The sequence below is a fragment of the Podarcis muralis genome, chromosome 13, assembly GCF_964188315.1.
Source record: "Podarcis muralis chromosome 13, rPodMur119.hap1.1, whole genome shotgun sequence".
Classification (NCBI taxonomy): domain Eukaryota; kingdom Metazoa; phylum Chordata; class Lepidosauria; order Squamata; family Lacertidae; genus Podarcis; species Podarcis muralis.
The window spans coordinates 23141490-23163991 of record NC_135667.1 but is presented as its reverse complement, the minus strand read 5'-3'; the positions used below and the strand labels follow the sequence as shown (position 1 = coordinate 23163991).

The following is a 22502-nucleotide window of genomic DNA, read 5'->3' as shown; positions in this document are numbered from 1 at the left end:
TCTGTTCATCTCCTCACTTTTCCCCTGTGTGAATTAAAACCTTCATATGTTCCTGTTCAAGTAGAAATATCAAAGGTTTTCATTGGTGTACAAATAAAGTAAGTGTAACACTGAAGATTCTCCATGGGTTTGTCCAAAAGAATGTGAAATGCATTATTGTTAGGTAATGTCATGGTTCATAATGTGTCCATGTGCTTTTATTCATACCTAACCAAAGAGGTCAAGATCTGCGCAGAAAATATTTGGGAACTTGATTATTCAGTTGGCAAGGAGAAAGGATGAGGACAGGAATATTCACACTATACTTTTTGGCGCTTAAAATTGTGACAGAATCAGTTGATGAGAAACTTACTCTAACATGTATAGGGGAAATAATCATAAAAGAAAATGACAGAGCCCTGCCTATGCCTATATTCAGTGCTCAAGAATACAAGGTATTTATATGTTCTTTTCCAGATACTGATTGTTGATCTTGCTGAAGACATCTGTCCCTCCATTGTTTAAGAGGATGGATGCCAGTAATTTTGACAATGATTGGTGTGATTAAAATCTCCCCTGTGTATTGATGTTCCATGAAGTTGTGCTATGAATAACAAAAGTACTATGTGTATTTTTCTACCAGAACTCTACAGACATTATTTTCTTTTCTGAGGGGCAACAAATGGCCAGTGGCACTTAGCCAGAAAGTTGTACACTCCTTTTGTCCTGGACTAGGGTTAAATTCACACAAACAGACCACTCACTTAAAGACCAGGAAATCTAAGGTTCATTGTTACTATGATGGGAATATATTTTTTATCAGAACTCTTCAAATTCTTGTTTGTCTTATCTATTGTTTTTGTTACTATAATTTTTAAATTATTTACAGTATTTATTTATGCAATACTATATATGTTCGTTCATTTCTTCATCACACTTTACATCCTACCTTTATCTGCCAAGAATCTCACTGTGGTGCACATAGTTTTTCTCCCCCCATTTCATCCTCACAGTGAGGTAGGTTAGGCTAAGTGATGGTGACTGCTCCAAGGTTCCCCAGCGAGCTTTATGGCTGACTAGGGATTCGAACCCTGCTCTCACAGTTCCTAGTCCAACACTCTAACCATTACACCACACCGTCTTCACATTGAAAACTTCAGGAAGAAAGGAAGAAAAATCTTCAGCCCTACGAGTTTATATATTCTAAATTTTAACTGTGTGTATGTTTCAACAATTCCTAGGGGTTTTGCATTCACAAAATGCACACATACTGTATGGTTGCATGGACTCAATTCAAAGTGCTAGTTTTGTCCTATAAAGCCTTAAACGGCTCGGGATCACAATACCTCAAGGACCACCTCTCCCTATATGAACCTACCTGGATTCCGTGATCATCATCTGAGGCCCTTCTTCTTGTGCCACCTCCGCAAAAGCTCCAGAGGGTGGCAGCATGAGAACGAGCCTTTTCTGCAGTGGTTCCTGATTTGTGGAATGCTCTTCCTGGGATGGTTTGACTGATGCCTTCATTATACACCTTTAGTGTGTGATGAAAACATTCTTTTCAACCAAGACTTGGACTGATTAGCATCCTATAGCCTTTTAAATGTGTTTGTTGGAGGGGGTGAGGGTGGATGAAAGGGAGGTTGTGCTTTTCATTATTGTTTTTATTATATGTATTGTGTTTTTATCTTGCAACTTTATGTTGTGAACTGCCCTGAGAACTATGGATGAAGGGCGGTATATAAATTTAATAAATAAATAATAAACCTTTACTATGGGCACCAACAATCAGACTAGCCCACACACCACCAATGCCAAACTCACCCACATCTTTTGCTCTAGCAGAACAAGCATTGGAATGAGTTCTATACAGCTACAACTGTTTGTGTGTAGAGAACTGCCAACCTAGCAGTTCGAAAGCACGTCAAAGTGCAAGTAGATAAATAGGTACTGCTCTGGTGGGAAGGTAAACGGCATTTCCGTGTGCTGCTCAGGTTCGCCAAAAGCGGCTTAGTCATGATGGCCACATGACCCGGAAGCTGTCTACAGACAAACGCCAGCTCCCTCGGGCTATAGAACAAGATGAGCGCTGCAACCCCAGAGTCATCTGCGACTGGACCTAACAGTCAGGGGTACCTTTACCCTTTACCTTTATTGTAGAGCAAACATGCTGTATTTAAACATCTGGGCCCTCTGAGTGCACCAGAATGTAGATATGCAGAATGTATGAATCAATTTGCACACAGCTCTGACAAAACTGTCCCATCTTGAGAAATTCTACCAAAAAAAAAAAAAAAAAAAATTAAATTTCCCCCCCCCCCTTACGTACTTGTCACCTTGTAAGCACAGTACTCTAATATTACTTTGATAAATGTATGGTATTTTAAAACTGATTTTCTTATTAAAAACAAACAAGCACACGCCTAAATGGAATTAAACAGAGCATGATTATGTGAATGTGAAATGTAAACTGGGCAGACATAAGTAGGTTTTTCAATCAAAATCCCTGTGTTCCTTCAATGTGTGCAGGAGTTCATATGAACTTCATAATTCCTTTGATTATGGAGCTCCTGCTTAATGATCACTGTGTGGGATTAGAAGAATATTATCTGAACCATGAGTAATGGACCAAGAACTATAACATCAACTCAGAGGATAAGCTTTTCACTCCATCCTGTTTGAAATATGGCAAACTTAACAGAGGACACAATCTTGCTGCTCTTCTCCGACTGAGAGGAGAGGTCTCCTATGGAACCATTTTCTTTCCAGCCAACTGGAACAACTGGTGGCTGACTACAGTGAGGGCCCTTCAAAAATCATCCAGATCCCCTGAGGAAGTGGGACTTACTGCACGGCAATTAAGCCAACATCTGTAAGGCTTCACTTGGAGATAGGCCTCTGCAGAGTTAATGGTTCACAAAGCTACCATATCAGAGCCTTAGGTGGTCTTAGTGCCTTAAGCAGCTGACAGGACACTTTTGGAGCACCCAGTGAGCTTCATAGCAAAAGGCAGTTAGTGTTGCTTTCCTTTCTGGTTGGTTGTCCCCACCCACTTTTTGTTGCCACCTCAGTCTCTGTCCTCTCATCAAATCAAAATCTTATCAAATGTCCCTTATGTCCCTCACAGCAGTGCCTAATAACCAAAAGGTACTCTGGTCATAAGCATTCCATGCAACACTTGTGTGTGTGTGTGTGTGGGGGGGGGGGTGTAATTCTATGCCATTAGTATGTGGGCACAGGGTGGTATACAAATAAAAATAATAATAAATCTAAAGTTTGCTGCCATGGCAACACACACACAATGGAGAGATGGAAATATATTATTTCATTTTCTTTTCCTTATCAGTTCCTCCCTACTGTTCAACTGAGGCCTCAGCACAATGATGTAGCATTTAGGGGAAAGATGCAACCCAGTAATCCAGCATGTCTGAGGTGGGTTCAAGTCTATTCACAGGAATTAAACAGAGACGTCTGCACCCTTGCTTGAATTTTGTTGGGATCTCTACCAACACATTATTCCTCTGCCTCCCAGCCTCAATATAAATTAAAAACAAAGAGATGCACACATATATTTCATTTTATTTTCCTCATAAGGTGTTCCCTGCTGTTAAGCTCAGGCCTCAGCAGAATAATGTAGCATTTTGGGGAAAAGATGCAACCCAGTAATCCGGCACTGGAACATAAGATGGAGAAGATCTCCACAGCCACCATGTATTTTCCTTTTGTGCTCAGGTAGGTTGGAACAAAGGAAAGCCACACACTACAAAAGACCAACATGCTGAAAGTGATGAACTTGGCCTCATTGAAGCTGTCAGGTAACTTCCTGGCAAGAAAAGCCACAATGAAGCTGATTATGGCCAGGGAACCCATATAGCTCAAGACACAGTAAAACATGGTAGCTGAACCTTCATTACATTGCAATATCATATTTCCATATGATGAGTGCATGTCTGTATCTGGGAACGGAGGGTAAGTACATAACCAAAGAGTACAAATGCCAGCCTGAGCAAAGGAACAAAAAAGAACAATCAAATTTGCTACTCCTTTCCCCACCCATTTCCTCATCTTGGCTCCTGGTTTGGTTGCCATGAATGCCAGAACCACAGTGATGGTCTTTGCCAGCACTGAAGAAAGGGCCAAAGAGAAGATGATGCCAAAAGCTGTTTGTCGGAGAATGCATGTCACCTTTCCAGGCTGTCCAATGAAGAGCAAGGAACAAAGGAAGCAAAGAAGAAGAGAGATGAGGAGCATGTAGGTGAGGGTTCGGTTGTTGGCTTTCACTATTGGGGTGTCCTTGTGTTTAATAAAAGTTACAAATACAAAAGCTGTGATCAAAGAGAAAGCAATAGCCAAGGTAGCTAAGATGATCCCTAAATTTTCTTTGTAAGAGAGGTAGCTTACAACTCTTGGAATGCATTTAGTTTGGTGCTTGTTGGGATACTGATCTTCTGGACATTCAACACAGGCATCCACATCTGAAAAATGAAAGAGACATTTGTTTATATTAAAAAGCAGCAGTGGTTATATTTCCAGGTGTCAAAATGCTGATGATGCCTAAATCAAGCTTAAACAATGCACCTATGTGAAGAAGGGATAGGATTTGTTACTCCATATGGCTAGCAGTGCTGGTTGAGCTTTGTGAGTTCAGAATATTTAGGCTGTCATTTGGGATCCAAAAGAGCATCTACTCTGTGTTGAAGCTCACTTCTTTCACTTTGCTTATTTTTGGCTTCACTTGAAGTTTCTCACACACACGTGGGCATGAGTGCACATGAACACTTGTTTCAAAGCCTTTGGGGACCCATTTGCCTTTTGGGGGTTTAATACTATGAACTTGTCCATTTGGAAATTGTTTGGACTTATTTTTTTCTACGCAAGTTCTTTGGGGTTGGCGCTTGGGCCTATAAACAATTTTGGATGTATTTTCTTTTTGATTTTGGCTTGTTTTCAGGTGAGTAATTGAGTCTGTCCTTTGACAGGTAGGTATCATATTCTTTCCATTTTCCTTAATATTTTGCATACATTACTATATAGATGGAACATGCAAAGCTTTTAAGCAGTTTGCGCAGGTGGAAATTTTAGGTGATAAGTAGAAGTGAAGCTGTATAACAGTTTAAAAATATTATTTTTGCATGCCAGAATTATTGTGTTCTTCCATGTAATCATTATTTGCATATATGGCTCAATATTTCTGCCTTCCTTAGTTTTAATCCATGTTTATTACTCTTTGTTATTATTATGCTATTATTATTCATTGATCTTCCACTGATGTATTCAAAATATACATTTCAAAATGGTTCTTAGCCTTTTGATTTCTGTGTCATCAACACCCTTTCCCCTATTTTCACTGCAATGAATAAATAAATATATTACTTTATGGAAATCGTTTGGTACGTCTGTACATTATGGTTAGATCTACTTAGCTATAAAAACACTCTGAAAATGCTCTGTAAAAAGTGGTTGATATTGAAAATATCATTGAGTTGTGATTTCAACTGCACTGCTGTCACAGTGTTATAACACATTTATAATGCTGTATTTTGACTAATGCAGCTGAGTCCACATGTCTCCTACCTATTTTGCTGGAGATCATTCCTTCTGGACATGCAGCACAATCATAGCAGCAAAATTTCTCTCCCTCCTTCTTCTTTCTGCTGTAGCCAGGATAACAATTGTTGTTACACACAGAAACTGGGAGCACCTGCACAGAACCATGAAGGATGATCAGCAGTAAAAATTGGGGTTTGGGCTATAGAATGATGGGCCTCCAAATAGTGAGGCGAGCTTTAGATAATTTATTTATATTTCATCTTTTATTTATTGCATGTTTATACTGCCCTTCCTCCAAAGATCACAGAGTAGCTAACAATAGAAAAAAACAATTTGGAAGGAAATGCCAGAGACTTTTGAAAAACTCGTTAATGGGGGAGCTTCAGATCACATAGTCTGATAGAGCTGTTTTTCAAAGTGGAAAAAAGAGAGTAGACAAAACTCAAACCTGTGCAGAGCTGCTTTCTCCACACCTAACCAGAATTACATCTGAGTAACAAGTTTTATTACTAAGAGTAAAGCTCCAACTCTGAAGATGACCATTTAAAGTAACTGCTGCTCTGATGCCCAGGATATAGAAATAAGTTGGGAGGTGATAAAGGCACTTTGCAGATGAGACTTAATTAATTATGTAAGGATAGATCCTATGACTTTTTGAAGGATTATTGATGGTTTGGAATATGATTTTTCAAATTCCTTGATGTAACATAGCAGCAATTTTAAAGATGACTGTTGGGGATGCATTTCCTGGGTTACTTGTATATTAAAGGAAATGCAATCATGAGCTTAGAAAAACAAATAAAGGACCTACCAGTTAATTTGGAAGTAGAAAGGTTTGATATCATAACACTTTGATTATACATTGAGAAAGAAGAGGATTATGATTATACATTCAGAAAGAAGAGGAATAAGGGGGGGGGGACCCTAAGAATAATTCTGTACCTGAAGAGATGGTAAAATGATGAATTGACATTTTCCCTCTTATACTTGAAGGAGCGTCCCCACCCTCATCAGCTCCAGACATTGAGGTCCAGCATCGATCAGATGTCAAGGAAATAAACAACTATCTGACTTTTAGAAGACATCTGAAGGCAGCCCTGTTCAGGGAAGTTTTTAATGTGTGATGTTGTATTGTATTTTTAATATTTTGTTGGAGGCCGCCCAGAGTGGCTAGGGAAACCCAGCCAGATGGGCGGGATATGTATAAGTAAATAAATTATCATTATCATTATCATATATCCAAGCATTTGCCATGGGAGATGTTTGCAGCTGAACAAAGTCACATAGAGAGAATGCAGTGAAAGATCAAGACAGAAGCAAGGAACATTGTGATTTTTAAAATCAATGTGTGTGGAATCTTCCTTAAGTGTAGTTGAAGTCAGATATGGGTTACTTGTACTAAGGTACAACATAATATGTGAATGCACCTTATGTCTTACCTGATTAAAGCCATGATGCCACATAATTTGGTCATAATTAATGGTCAGTTCACTGCCTGGAGGAGCCTGAGGTTCTAGCTTTCCAACTTTTACTCTGACCACTGAGCCATTGGGGAACATCATCCAGTTTGTAATATCATAGCCTGCAACTAATTCTCTATCTTCGTTAAAGTGGATAGTGTCTCCAACACTGTTATTGAATAAGATGCTTCTAAGAAAATGATGAACCTCAAAATGAATATGAAGAATGGGGTAACTGTGTTTTAAATGATTTCAATGAGATTCACAAAGTGCTTTTAAACAAACAAATATTGAGTTTTCATTCTTACCTAAGAATAGTTGCAAATCCTAGAATACCCACCTCCCACATTTAAAGCTGCGTTAATACACAACAAAAACATCCATGAAACAACTTTAGTAGACTCTTTCGTGTAACTGTTCCTTTTACCTCTGCATTAAAAGGTAGCTTACCTTCCTACCACCCTTTTAAAGAAGAGAACTATAATTACCTGCCACGGTTTCACGTTCTGTAATAGCAATCTGTTCCTTTTATCCAAACTTCTACGCTTTGAGGTGGATTTGTAAATGGCTTGCAAAGCATGTGCAACAGCATATACAGCATTGTAGATACTGTAGCTGTGACCTGTCATTTTCATTTCAAATAATATTCCAGGAATGCTCTCCAGCTTTTCCTCTCCAGTACAGGCACTCTCCTCATCCTCCATGAGCATTTTTAATGAACAGTTGAAGGCCTGTTCCCAGAAGTCCTGGATAAAACCATCTTCTTTCGACCAGGAAGGATTTAATGTTTGAATGAATTTTTGGAATCCTAATGGCTGATCTGAGTGAACAGTGAAGGATAGGGATCCATGGAATGTTTGCATTTCCCAATTCTTTTGAAGGGACATTGATATGAAATCCCAGTGAGATGTAATAATCCATACTTTCTCCAGAGGAGGCCAGCTAGTGAAGTGCATTAGAAATAGCAATATTCTCAAAACTTGAAAAGATGGGTTTTCTCCATATATAAATAATACATTTGCTTTACCCTGAAAGATGGTTGCATAGCTTTGCACGTGGTCCAGAAACAACTCTATCAGTTGGTCCACAAAACTCCATTGTGGTAGTCTAATTACGAATGCAGAACAGATGCCATTCTCAGAAAGCAAAGGCAGCATTGTCTGCAAAAACCGGTCCCCTTTGTCATTGTCCACAGCCAAGAGCCCAACCCATGTCCATCCAAAATGCTGAAATAACCGGACAGCTCCCATGTACTGGTGGGCTTCATTTGGGACCATGCGGTACAATAAAGGGAAATACATTTTCTCATCCCCTGATGGTAAAAATGTTCCATAAGTGAGCTGAAAGAAAAATTAACACATTTTTTCAGACAAAGAGAATGTTATATCTTAGAATAATAGAGCATCCCTAGCAGATGTCGACCTAGCTTTCACTTGAAAACTTCTAATGTAGGAGAGCTGAAGTACTACATTGGTTCCACTTGTGAACTTCATTTAATATTAAAATGGTTCTACAAATGATGAAACAAAATCTAGTAATGTCACAGAGATAGTCTAGAATGACCTTTAGCCTGATATATGACAGGTATTCTGGTTTTCACATGTACTATAACATCCCCTCCTCAATTTCTATTTTTCATGCACAGAATCTCAAATGTAAGATGGGAGCTGGTGTTTAAAAATCAGCTCCTGCCAGTGGCTTGGATAGAGACAGGCCAGATATCGCTCACCTCAGCTTGCCAGAGAGATCCCAGTCACATGGACCAACATCACATTGGGTCTTCTCAACTGGTAAATTTCTGTGGGCATTCCTCAGCTCGTGAGCTGGGTTGAGTTGTATCAAAAATAACACCGATATTCAAAAAAGGGAAAGCCACAATGCCACACCAATCCAGCTTACAGGTTGTAATCAATAAAGATTTGACCCACATTGACCTTTTGGTCATTCCTGTCCTGACATAATGGGCCTGACCCACAACTACAGCCAGGTTCTTCAGCCATGGATAGGAAGTCCCTACAGAGGGTGGTGAATACAGCACATGATATCATGGGCTGTCCCTGGAGTTTGCTAGATGACATCACGGGAGACCACTGCCTCAGGAGAGCAAGGAAAATTCTTAGGGACATCTCACACCCTGGCCAGCACCTCTTTAATCTCCTAACTACGGGCAGGAGATACAGAAGTATAGTCAGCCGCACCAACAGGTTAAAGAACAGTTTTTATCTGTGGGCTGTTGGGTTGCTGAATGGAAAAAAATAGTGGTGTAATTGACTTCCAGCAAGCACAAAGAACACAAACAAGACTGAGTGTATGTGTGTGGGGGAAGGGGGCTCATTTAATTTCACTGCACACAGGTGGTGTAGTGACAATAAAGGTTGTTGTTGTTGTTGTTGTTGTTATTATTATTATTATTATTATTATTATTATTATTATTATTATTACTACTACTACTACTATTATTAATTATTATTATTATGTTTGACCATGAGGCAAAGCTGTTGCAAGGCACTCATTACCACTTAGGCCATCTGAGCCATAATTAACAACACTCGATCCAGGATGACCACCTAACTCTTCCCAGTGTTTCATAGGGAGAATAATCGATCTCTAGAGCAAGCTACATACCATTCAGGTAGACAGCAGAACCACCCACAGGCAGAACCCACTTCATGTTTGGATTAACCTACAACTTCTTGGTCCTCTTCCAGTTTCTTATTGCAACCAGTCAGCAATTTGGCATATCCACCACCTGGCCAGCAAATTTCAGTTTTACCCCTGCATTCTGAGGTGTTTATTTTTCTTCCCAGTTTTATGACATGGGAATCACTTCCACCTCTTCATCTAAGTCACTTAGAATTCTTGTTCTGTGTGGGGTGTTGGTTTTTTTTTTTTTTGGGGGGGGGGAGATGTTTTGAGTTCAGTACAGAACCCTGTACCACTCCCTTCATTTGAAGAGGACTAGCAGTTCGAAAGCACCCCCGGGTGCAAGTAGATAAATAGGGACCGCTTACAAGCGGGAAGGTAAACGGCATTCCATGTGCGGCTCTGGCTCACTAGAGCAGCAATGTCACGCTGGCCACGTGACCCGGAAGTGTCTCCGGACAGCGCTGGCCCCCGGCCTCTGGAGTGAGATGGGTGCACAACCCTAGAGTCTGGCAAGACTGGCCCGTACGGGCAGGGGTACCTTTACCTTTACCTTTAACAGAGTATCCTGTTCCACCCTCATGCACTAAACATACCTGAGGAGTCTTCTTGCTTGCCAAAATCACTGCAATGTTAGCAGAGATCTCAGAGAAACATCCTCCAATGAGTGATATCATATTGTTCTGGTTGTGACAGCTGAAGTTGGGGACAAACCTTTGTTGTGTGGAAAGGAGGCTCAGAGTGGCCTTGTAGGTCATCCTTGCATTGAAGTAACTATTGAGGATGCGGAAGCCAAGAGAGATATTTGACAAGATTGTGGGATTCTCATTGATCTCTTTGACCGCAAATGCTAAAGCCAGAATATGTTGGTAGTTCTTAGGCACTGATCTGTAATAAGCAATGACAACAAGGATCTGCAATTTTCTTCATCATCTGAATTCTTTCAAGGTTGAGGCAAATAATAGAACCATAGAAGACAATAATTTTTTTTTAAAAAAATTACATCTGAAGTAGATATTTCTCCCATGAAAAGCCACATTCTCTAAATCTGTTGGGATCATTCTGGAGGTTGATAAATTGTCCCCACATACTTATCCCCCACATTTCATTACATGCCCTCACTGGCAACCACAACAATCCAAAGTGTCTCTCTGTGTGTGCTTATATTCATGCTGATTTTATACAAGATTAATCATAGTAGGCCATTTGAAATTAATGGACATGACTAACTGGGGCTTAATGAGTTCAGTGAATCTAACTTAGTGTATGTGTATTAGGGGATATGTGTTGCATTTGAATGAAACCTGCATATGAGGCCAAATCATTAATAGAGATTCAAGAGATATCCAAGATAAATCAGGCTCCCTCCACATTGTTCCAAACCAAATCTAGGTCCTGCAAAGTATCCTGATAAATTTGGAGACAGAGGGTGATTGCCATTGCCTCTGAATGAATTACAACATTTTTTTTCTGAATTTCCACACATATTGAGAACATGGGGGTCAGGACAGGGGAGAAGAACAGATGAAGGATAAAAAAAGAAATATAAAATACCATGAATATCAATCAACTGATAATGAATTATTTGTATGGTGCCTGCAGGCCACCTCACAAATTACTTTCTAAAACCACATATCTCTTTGATATGCCCCGTTCTGTGCCCAATAAGCAAGGGGCATCTTTGCCCGGTGGTGCTATGGCCCATAGATAGCAGCAAAATACTGGGCAAGGTTTTGCCCAGTATCTTCTCTGTGTGATGGACTCATGGGGGAAAGCTGCCCAATGAACCCTTGCAGAAGAATGTAGGAGGAAACCTATGTAAGGCTGCTTCCCATGGAGCTCAAAGCTTTTTTGCTTTAAGAGCTTTGTGTCCATCCTCCCTCTGCATAGAGTCTTCACTGAGCAATTTTGGGTCGTTGGTTGACAGAGCTGGAAAGCATTTTTTTCTTTTGGGGCACTTGGTTGGTTCCCCCCCCCACACCTTTCCCTCAGTTAAATTATGGCTTTTCTTTGTTAGGTGGAAGAAAATGTTTGTAAGAGGACAGAAATGGCATTGGGCAGGATCAGCATAGTACAGTGCGTCCCCATAAGGGGCCTGAGGAGAGGATTGACCATGGCAAACTCAAGCGTGTGTTCAGTATCTGCCTGGTTGGAATCTGCACCCTGGTCCCCCAGTGAGACCTTGCTTGCTTGGCTTGCACCACGGCAAGATTCAACACTGCCCAACTCCCATTGTACAGGTTTGGAACAATCCAAACCCAGCTCATCCATTCCATCAACATGGGGCTTGTGGAATGGTGAACTGATCCTGGGACCCAATGCCATGCCAACCCTTGCCCTGCCTGCTGCTGTCAATAAAGATTTGGCCTGATTTTATCCCATCACCATTGTACAGTCTTGTTATTTTGCTGCTCTTATGGGTCACATAATGTGCCTGCCTGGGCAAATTACTTGTGCAATTTTCATTGTAGAAGTATGAACAACAATTGGGGCAAGACTTTGCCAATACATGTGGCATACACTTCCTGTCATTGAATAATCAGATATGATTGTGGACCCCTTTTTATAGTTTGCAATAAACTGGAGTCTGACTGGGCAAACGACAAGGCTGAAAATAAGAGGAAGGATAAAACATAGTGGTATTTCTCAAATTTAATAATAGGGAACAAAAAGACCAGAGGTCTGGAACTGTATGAGAGTGGGAAGAGATTGAGGCAAAGGACGAGAACAAATTGAGAGGAAAACAAAAGTAGCAAACCCCTCTGCTTTTGTATATTGCATTTCTCATAATAGAGAACAAAAAGACCAGAAGTCCAGAACTGTATGTGAGAAGAAAGAGATTCAAGCAAAGGATAGGAACAAACTGAGAGGAAAACAAAAGTAGCTAAATCCTCTGCTTTTGTATATTGCATTTCTCATAGTTTTGTGGGCTTTTCTTTAATTGAACAGCTTTCATATTTGTCAAGGGCACCAACAAACAACAAACAAGTAAATCCTAGAGATCTTTCTGTTATTAAGATGCATATAAATGTAGTTATTCATCAGTAGCCAAATAGAAATAAACTGGGGGGAAAGGTATGGCACCCCACCCCCAATGATTAACAGTTGGAAGTTTGCAGGTTCCACTTTTCTCATGGTATATAGCAAACAAATTCTTACAGCACAGCGTTGCATTATTGATATGTTCTCAGTTAATGTGGCCTGAACATAGATTGAGAGAGAGTAAAGAAATTATGACTTACATAGGTTCGTCAATCAATGTCTGCATAGGCTGTTCTGTGAAAGAGAGGTTATCGTAGTTTAGGAACACCTGAGAAACAATCTCCCCAATGATTATTTCACCTGTCTTATAAAAGTTATGAGGAATAGGGAGAGGATCATCATATATGCTGCAGTTAATAGAATGTGTCTTGGATGCAGTTTGACACAACAGTGCAAGCAGCAACATGACCACTAGCATGATGCTGTTGAGAAAACTTTGCCAACCAACATAGGTTACCATGTTTCATATGTGACTATTTTCAGTTTTTTTAACAGCTTCCCTCGAATGGTGGTAAGTAGTCATACTGCACTGATTTACAGCTTAGCATCTTAGGAAGTCTGTGCACTGTATCTTGGTCTTATATTTAATTATCGCTCTTTATTCATTAGTATCTCTGAGCAGTATATTCTTCTCACTTTTCGCTATAAGGCTGATTGAATTAAAACCTTCATGAATGCCTGTTTCAGATAGAGAAATTGTTGTGCAAGCAAAAATAAAAGAGTATCCCTGAAAAATCATAATGACTGTATACATATATAAAATTAAGATTCATTATTATGAGACAACTTTATGATGCAAAAGGTCCAATTTTCCACTGTAAAGTGGGATATTAACTGGGCAAGGAGGAAGGATAGTGACTAGGGAAACTCCCTGGGAATTATTTGGGGTTAAAAATCATGGCAGAATCAGCTGATGGAAAACATAACTGAACATAAAAAGGGGAACGGATCATATAGAGAATGACACAGTCCTGCCTATGCCTGGATCCACTTCTCAAAAACACAAGGTTTTATATCTTCTTTTTTCAGATGCTGGATGTTCAGATTGCTAATTACTTCTCTCTGTCTGTTGTGTAAAAGGATTGAGACTAGTGATTCTGAGGAAGATAGCTGTGATTAGAATTTCCCCAGAGGGATTATGTCCTTCAAAGTTGAATCATGCTTGACAAAAAAATATTAGGATTTCCCCTCCGGCACTGTGTACAGCTCCATTACCTGATCTAGGACTGTGGATCAGTCCAGACATAACCTGGTCCTACCTGGTGGGGACACAACCCAAATCCAAGCTTGACTTAGTCTGGGGGTGGGACTAATAGTTAAATCGGTTTTTTAAAGACCACATAAAAACAAAGCTGGTGGGGCAGGGGGGAAGACAACATTACATTTCGTCCTTTCATATCTTACCACACTGAGAACAGGGGGATTCTGTAAGCATCCTCCCTGAGCAGAAGTCATTTGCAAAGGAGCACACGACAGCTCACAGGATTGATTCTTCTTTCCACCATCTGGTGAGCGGAGGATTCAATCCTTCTGGGGTTTGGGCTTCCTGCTCTATTCTTCCAACCTGTTGTTTCATCTGCAGACAGCCTTGGATAATTCCAGGTGGCTTGATCTGATCAGGGGGGGTCTTTAACCAACTTGGATGGAGAACCTTGTGCAAAGCCAGGAAGGTGGCAATAACATTTCTCTTGGACCAGAGTTAAGTTCACATATACAGCTCACACATACCGGTATTTGGCGTAACTTGAAGGTCTGTCCTTAAATCAGGGGTTGCCAAAGTGGTACCTGTGAGCTCATGAAAAGTTGTAATAAATATCTTCTAAAATAATCCACAATGCAAATATTATCTTAAAAGAAATCTACTGCTCAGTCCCTGGTTATACAGGTATGACCTCTTTTTCACAGTCCATTGGATGCCAGGGCTGGACCCCCACCATCCGATCTGTTCTGAGCAGAGGAGAGACACAGGGTGCTATTCTTTCTAGGTATTGAAATGGTTCCCACCCACATTGATTGAGAGGAGGGGTATATGTGCACTATTTTGTGGTCATCTTTCTTCTGCTTTCTTGTTCTTTCAGAGGAGGCAATTGATGATGATGATGATGATTATGTTATACGCTTACATTAGCCATTAAAAAAAAGTCTCACACTATGGCAGCCATTTCTTTTTAATTTCACACACATCAGCCATTTTGTAACTTGTAGCTTATTAGGCAATGCAGGTAAAAGTAAAGGTAAAGGTAAAGGTAAAGGTAAAGGGACCCCTGACCACTAGGTCCAGTCGTGGCTGACTCTGGGGTTGCGGCGCTCATCTCGCTTTATTGGCAGAGGGAGCCAGCATACAGCTTCCGGGTCATGTGGCCAGCATGACTAAGCCGCTTCTGGCGAACCAGAGTAGTGCACAGAAAAACCGTTTACCTTCCTGCTGGAGCGGTACCTATTTATCTACTTGCACTTTGACGTGCTTTCGAACTGCTAGGATGGCAGGAGCAGGGACCGAGCAACGGCAATGCAGGTACTCCCAGCCAAAGAAGACTCTAATGACAAAAAAATGTATCAAAGAGGTACCGACTTACACATTTAGAGGAAGTGCAACCTGTCCTGAATGGGCAACCAGCATATCTTTCAAAAATAGAAAGCACCATGCTCCAAACATTTTAAAGATTCCTCCCAATGGCTCCAGGCAAATGTTAAATAACACTGGGGGGGGGGTCCCCAAAGAGCCAGGGGGTTGGAGAACACTTTCCTAGTATTATTCTGTGAAGTCAGCCATAAAGGAGTACAGCTACTGTAGTCTAGCATCTCTGGTAGGCACCCCAACGAGTTAAATCTAGGACAGGCTTCCTCGGACCTCCAGATGTTTTGAAATTACAATTACCAGCATCCACTGGTCCTGCTAGCTAGGGATATTGTAGGCCAAAAACATCTGAAGGGCCGAGGTTGAGGAAGCCTGAACTAGGAGGATACCAATAAGTGAAAAGCTGCTGAGAGATTAAGGAAGAGTAACATGTTGACATTCCTACCATCCTTCTATTGATAAAAGTGACCCACCTGGTCAATAAATTCTGATTCAGTCCCCAAACAAAGCCTAAATCCAGATGGAAGTGGATTCAAATAATCAATGTAATTTAGGAACACGTGAAGTTTCTCTCCCTCTCAATCACCTCACCCCCCTCCCCCGCTGAAAAAAAGGTATTTTGGAAACTGGCCAGTAGATGTTAAACACCATTTGGTCAAGGATGATCTTTTTAGGGATGGGATACACCTAACTATCCCACTCCAATTGGTTTAGCTAGTCAGGGAGGTAAAATGTCCAGAAGGCATGTGTTCAGATGCATCACTACATGTATCCTTTCCACATTAGACTGCACTATTTGGAAATGATCCCTTAACTCTAGGCCAGGTACAGCACTGGAAACCTCAGTGAGATTTGCATAGATGTTTGCACCATTGCTAGTAATCTCAAGAAATATCACAAAATCTCTCTCTCTCTCTCACTCCTTCAATATAAATACAAAAAAGGAGATGGACATTTATATTTCATTTCAATTTCCTTATGAGTTGTTCCCTGTTGTTCAGCTCAGGCCTCAGAACAATGATGTAACATTTTGGGGAAAAGATGCAACCCAGTAATCCAGCAGTGGAGCATAAGATGGAGAAGATCTCCACAGCCACCATGTATTTTCCTTTGGTGCTCAGGTAGGTTGGAATAAAGGATAACCACACACTGCAAAACACCAACATGCTGAAAGTGATGAACTTGGCCTCATTGAAGCTGTCAGGTAACTTTCTGGCAAGAAAAGCCACCATGAAGCTGATTATGGCTAGGGAACCCATGTAGCCCAAGACACAATAAAGCATGGAAACAGAACCCTCCTTACATTCCAGTATGATTTCACCTTTCACTGAATGCATGTCTCTACCTGGGAATGGAGGAGCAGAACTTAACCAAAGAGTACAAATGGCAGCCTGAATAAAAGAGCAGGAGAGAACAATAGAATTAGTGAGTCTTTTCCCCACCCATTTCCTCATCCTGGATCCTGGTTTTGTTCCCATAAATGCCACAACCACAGTGATGGTCTTTGCCAACACAGAAGAAAGGGCCACAGAGAAGACAATGCCAAAAGTGGTTTGACGTAGAAGGCAGGTTGCCTTTCCAGGTTGTCCAATGAAGAGCAAAGAGCAGAGGAAGCAAAGGAGGAGGGAGACGAGGAGGATGTAGGTGAGGGTCCGGTTGTTGGCTTTCACTATGGGAGTTTCCTTGTACTTCATGAAAATTCCAAGTACTGAACATGTGGTCAAAGAGAAAGAAATAGCCAAGGTAGCTAAGATGATCCCCAAATCTTCTTTATAAGAGAGATATGTTACCAATTTTGGAATGCATTTAGTTTGGTTCTTGTTTGGATATTGTTCTTCTGGACATTTGACACAGGCATCCATATCTGAGAAATGGAAGAGGTGTTTTAATATTTTAAGCATATAACAAACAAAAATGCAAGAAAAGTTACCGGTATATTTCCAGATGTCTAATTAACTATAGAAGTTATTAGCAATTCATCATTTCATCTTCTTGCACTTTTTACCTGACAACAAAATAGTATCATCTCTTTTCCTCGATCATGCTTTCCCATTCTCTGTCTAAATGACTCTCTGTGTTTTCTTTTTAAAAATATTTTTAGGAATCTTTAATACAAACTATCTTCATAGATATTCAATGAATCTATGTTCTCTGTTTTACTGAGGTCAACCTGGGTGGTGAATGATAAAGGTTGAAAAAGTTAACCACACCAGGCAATGTAGAATGGAAGAGAACTTTGATCAGTATATTCTTTTTCATGATTGAAGTAGATCTGAATGTCTGTTTTGGGGGGCGATTCCCTTTGCCTAGATGGCTTATTATTTCTGCCTTCCACTATATTAATCCATGTTTAATATAGTGTTGATTGTTCTTTGTTATTATTATGCTGATATATTTCTTGAGCCGAAATGCATTCTCTGGTCTCCTGACTATTTAAAAGAAGTATATTTAAAAGGATGTTAGTCTCTCTCTTTGGGCACTACCCTCTCACCCACTGGAGCAAGTGAAGAATCTCATTTTCACTGTGAATATCTCAATAATAAATATCTAAGCTTATTAATATCAATTGTTCTCTCAATACCCTTCTTGTTGGAGATCATCCCATCTGGACACAGAGCACAGTCATAGCAGCAAAATTTCTCTCCTTCCTTCTTTTTCCTGCTGGAGCCAGGATAGCAGCTGTCAGTGCACACAGAATGAGGCAGAACCTGTATAGAAACATGATCAGCAATAAGAGTGTTCTTTTCTTTGGAGTGGTGGATCTGCAAAGAGTGGGTAATCTGACCAGATGCAGTGAAGGATTTGAGAGGACTGTCTCCCCACTGCTCCATGGTTTAAATTCCACACAGTCATGCCCTCTGTCGGTACTGATTAGTTAGCGTGGCCCGGCCTCTGTGTGGGGCCCCACCCAGCTCCACCGGTGTGGGCAAGAAGCGGTGAGGAGGGTGCCAGTCTCCATCCCCGACCAGATCATCTGCTGGGCCTGGGGCCCGGCTTTACCACTGCCCACCAAATAAAGTAAGCAGACTTCCTGGTACTGAAGAAAGTCATTAGACATGCCAGCAAATTTTCTGAATTTCAGTTTGGAAGGAAATTTCAGAGACTTTTGAAGGCCTGCCTCAAGAGTGAGGGAATGTTAGATCACAGAATCTGATGGAGGTGCCTTATCTGTCTTATCACATCGCACCACTCTGCTGAATAGTGAGGGTTGGTTTTATAGGGGGGGGGGGGAGGGAGGGATAAGAAGTTGGGAAGATGTGTGCTTCTCCAATTGTGCTGGTTTTCTCAACCAAAATAAAAAACAGATCAGTGGATACGTGCACAGCTGCCATATCCACAACTAAACATAATTACATTAGAGTATACATTTGAGTTTTATTATTAACAGCATGCAGGATAATCTTTGAACACTTTCCTGGTTCATTTATTTATTTAAAGATATATAATAGTGAAAACAGGGGAAAAAATCATGAACTACTCCGAAAATATGGGTTAATCCTCATGAAGTAGAAAACTTTGATTTCCCGACTCTTCAATTACATCAAAGAAAGAAATGGAGGAAGTATAGGAATTTAAAATAGCAGCAGCAACAAGAAAGAATGCTTCCAAACACAATTCAGTAACTTAAGAGATGACAGAATGCTGAATTGGCTTAAATGACATTTTATTTGTTATATATTCAAACATTCCCCACAAGAGAAACTTGCAAATGATCTTGGAGAGAATGAGAGGAAATATCAAGGTGTAAACAGAATACCACTTTCTTCAGGGAAGAGATACATATGGTAATTTATAAGTTCACTATATGTAGACTGTTTCTCAGCAGCACCTGGACAGAGGTACAGATTACTTGTTCCCAGGTCTAGATAACTCTAGAATTATTATTATTATTATTATTATTATTATTATTAAAAAATAGAGGGATGTTATTGTTTAGTTTCATTTTGGGTTTTTTAAAATGTATTTTGTGTTTTGGTATTTTTATTCTGCGAGTTCTGAGTTCTATGGATGAGGGGAGCTATACAAATTTAATAAAAGATAAATGATAATAATATTATGTCTTACCTGATTAAAGCTTTGGTGCCACACAATCTGGTCATAGTTCATGGTCAATACATTTCCCAGAGGAGCCTGAGGTTCTAGCCTTCCAACTTTTAATCTCATCACTGAGCCATTTGGGAACATCATCCAGTTTGTAATATCAAAGCCTGCAACTAATTCTCTATTTTCATTAAAGTGGATTGTGTCTCCAACACTGTTATTGAATATGATGTTTCTTAGTAAATGATGAACCTAGATTCAAAATGAGTATGAAGAATGGGGTAACTATGTTTTAAATGATTTCAGTGAGATTCACAAAGCGCTATCTTATTACTATTATTTTTTACTGTAGGAAAGCAATTGAGAGAGAGATCTGCTTTTTCAATGGGACTCTCCTCCCTCTACTCTCAGCTGCACCTCCTAAATCTGGAGGAGTCCTCAGAACAGATTTAAGAAAAAGCAGAGAGAGAACAGGGGGAAGAAGACATTGTGCACACCCCAATTTAGCACCAAGTCCTCTCTACATGTCGGGACCTATCCACCAAGCTGTCATTTCCTTTCATTTGCTTTGATGTGAGTTTTTGATTGGGAATAATTTTGAAATGGACTACATCATAATGAGAACGGCGCTATTGATCAATATGGATTCATAAAATACAACAAAAGAATCTGAGTGAATATTTGTTTAATGGAGACATATAGAGCCTTAAATCTCTGCTTGTTTGCCTGAATAAATAAATAAATAAATAAATAAATAAATAAATAAATAAATAAGTAAGTAAATAAGTAAATATTGGATTTTCATTCCTACCAAAGGACAGTTGCAAAATGAGAAATTACCCATTCCCAATAATGTTCTGTATTTGGAGCTGGATTAACACACAGAACAACAATAATCACCTGAAAAAAACTTTAGTAGACTCTTGCATGAAACAGTTCCTTTTACCTCTGTATTAAAAGCTAGCCTACTTTATCTAAAATAGAATTATCATTACCTGCCACGGTTGCATGTTCTGTAATAGCAATCTGTTCGTTTTATCCAAACTTCTACGCTTTGAGGTGGATTTGTAAATGGCTTGCAAAGCATGTGCAACAGCATAGACAGCATTGTAGATACTGTAGCTGTGACCTGTCATTTTCATTTCAAATAATATTCCAGGAATGCTCTCCAGCTTTTCCTCTCCAGTACAGGCACTCTCCTCATCCTCCATGAGCATTTTTAATGAACAGCTGAAGGCCTGTTCCCAGAAGTCCTGGATAAAACCATCTCCCTTCGACCAGGAAGGATTTAATGTTTGAATGAATTTTTGGAATCCTAATGGCTGATCTGAGTGAACAGTGAAGGATAAGGAGCCATGGAAAGTTTGCATTTCCCAATTCTTTTGAAGAGACATTGATGTGAAATCCCAGTGCGATGTAATAATCCATACTTTCTCGAGAGGAGGCAACTCAGTGAAGTGTGCTAGAAATAGCAACATTCTCAAAACTTGAAAAGATGGGTTTTCTCCATATACAAATATTGCATTGGCTTTCCCCTGCAATATAGTGGTTACAGAGTTTTTCACATGCTTCAGAAGCAACTGTATCATTTCATCCACATAACTCCATTGTGGTAGTCTAATGACGAATGCAGAACAGATGTCATTCTCAGAAAGCAAAGGCAGCATTGTCTGTAGAAATCTGTCCCCTTTGTCATTGTCCACAGCCAAGAGCCCAACCCATGTCCATCCAAAATGCTGAAATAACCGGACAGCTCCAATGTACTGGTGGGCTTCATTTGGGACCATATGGTACAAAAAAGGGAAAATTATTCTCTCATCCCATGATGGCAGAAAAGTTCCATAAGTGAGCTGAAATAAAAAATAAAGGGATTATTTTAGTACGAGGAAAACAACTATATTGTAGAATCATAGCACAGGCACTGATCACCTGGTCTTATTGTAATGCAACACTCCTTCCTTAGGCATATTCGAGTGCCTGGCATACATCTGCAGCCAATTAATTATTATTATTATTGTTGTTGTTGTTGTTGTTATAAATTTCATTTCTATACAGCTTTATTTTTTTAAAAAAACCCTCAAAGTGGTTTACAACATATTATATGGTACCTCATAGCCATATGGGTGTTTTATAGCTGGACCACCAACCAAAGATGTTGAATGGCACCCTTCAGTATCTATGCCATTGAGCCTTTAATAACAACAATAGAAGAAGGATGACCACCAAACTATGGACCCACTCTTTCAGAGGGAGAGTGGTCTCTCTCTAGTGTGTGTTGCTTTCCAATCAGCCATAAAGCATACACACCCTGTAGCAAAAACACATTCTTGTCTGAATTAAACTTTTCTTTTTGCCCCTTATCCAGTCTATTACTGCAACCAGACCACAATTCAGCACACCCAGGACCCCACAGGAAAAGTTTCATTTCATTCTTGCCTATGGGCGTATCAGCGATTCTTCCCAAGTGGATGACACTGGATTCTTTCCAGCTCTTCATGTAAGTATTTGAAAAAAAATGCTGAAGTCTTCTTGGTGAAAGACAGAACCCTGCACCACACACCTCAAAACCTCACTTCATTTAAATCACTCCTTTAGTATCCTGTATCACCTTCTATCACCATCAAGCATTTAACCAATATTCTCATCAAATAATAAAAAGGAACTTTGTGTAATGTGTTCCTGAAATCAGGTGGGTATATCACCATTGTGAAGTCTCCATATCTTTATGCACCAAACGTACCTGTGGAATCTTCTTGCTTGCCAAAATCACTGCAATGTTAGCAGAGATCTCAGAGAAACATTCTCCAATGAGTGCTATCATATTGTTTTGGTTGTGACAGCGGAAGTTGGGGACAAATCTTTGCTGTGTGGAAAGGAGGCTCAGAGTGGCCTTGTAGGTCATCCTTGCATTGAAGTAACTATTGAGGATCCGAAAGCCAAGAGAGATATTTGACAAGATTGTGGGGTTCTCATTTATTTCTTTGACAGCAAATGCTAAAGCCAGAATATGCTGGTAGTTCTTAGGAACTGAACTGTAATAAGGATTATAGCTGCTTATTAAAATGACCACAGCAATGACAACAAACATCTGTACTCTTCATCATAATCTGAAACCTTGCAAGGGACCATAGAAGACAATAGATATATATATTTTTTAAATGACATCTGAAGCAGACATTTCCCCCCTGAATAGTCATGTTATTTAAATG

The 22502-nt window shown here is 40.0% G+C and overlaps 2 protein-coding genes across 2 annotated transcripts; both read right to left on the bottom strand.

The window, feature by feature from the left end:
- Positions 1 to 3552: 3552 nt before the first annotated feature.
- On the bottom strand, positions 3553 to 13134 carry LOC114582400 (vomeronasal type-2 receptor 26-like). Its single transcript, XM_028703406.2, has 6 exons — positions 12875 to 13134; positions 10229 to 10520; positions 7478 to 8329; positions 6969 to 7196; positions 5554 to 5680; positions 3553 to 4454 (listed from the first exon to the last, which is right to left on the bottom strand). The coding sequence occupies exons 1-6, from the start codon at positions 13132 to 13134 to the stop codon at positions 3553 to 3555; spliced, it is 2661 nt and encodes an 886-aa protein (XP_028559239.2).
- Positions 13135 to 16214: 3080 nt separating this feature from the next.
- LOC114583115 (vomeronasal type-2 receptor 26-like) lies at positions 16215 to 22381 on the bottom strand. Its single transcript, XM_028704462.2, has 5 exons — positions 22034 to 22381; positions 20289 to 21143; positions 19318 to 19545; positions 17834 to 17960; positions 16215 to 17116 (listed from the first exon to the last, which is right to left on the bottom strand). The coding sequence occupies exons 1-5, from the start codon at positions 22379 to 22381 to the stop codon at positions 16215 to 16217; spliced, it is 2460 nt and encodes an 819-aa protein (XP_028560295.2).
- Between the last annotated feature and the right edge of the window lie 121 nt (positions 22382 to 22502).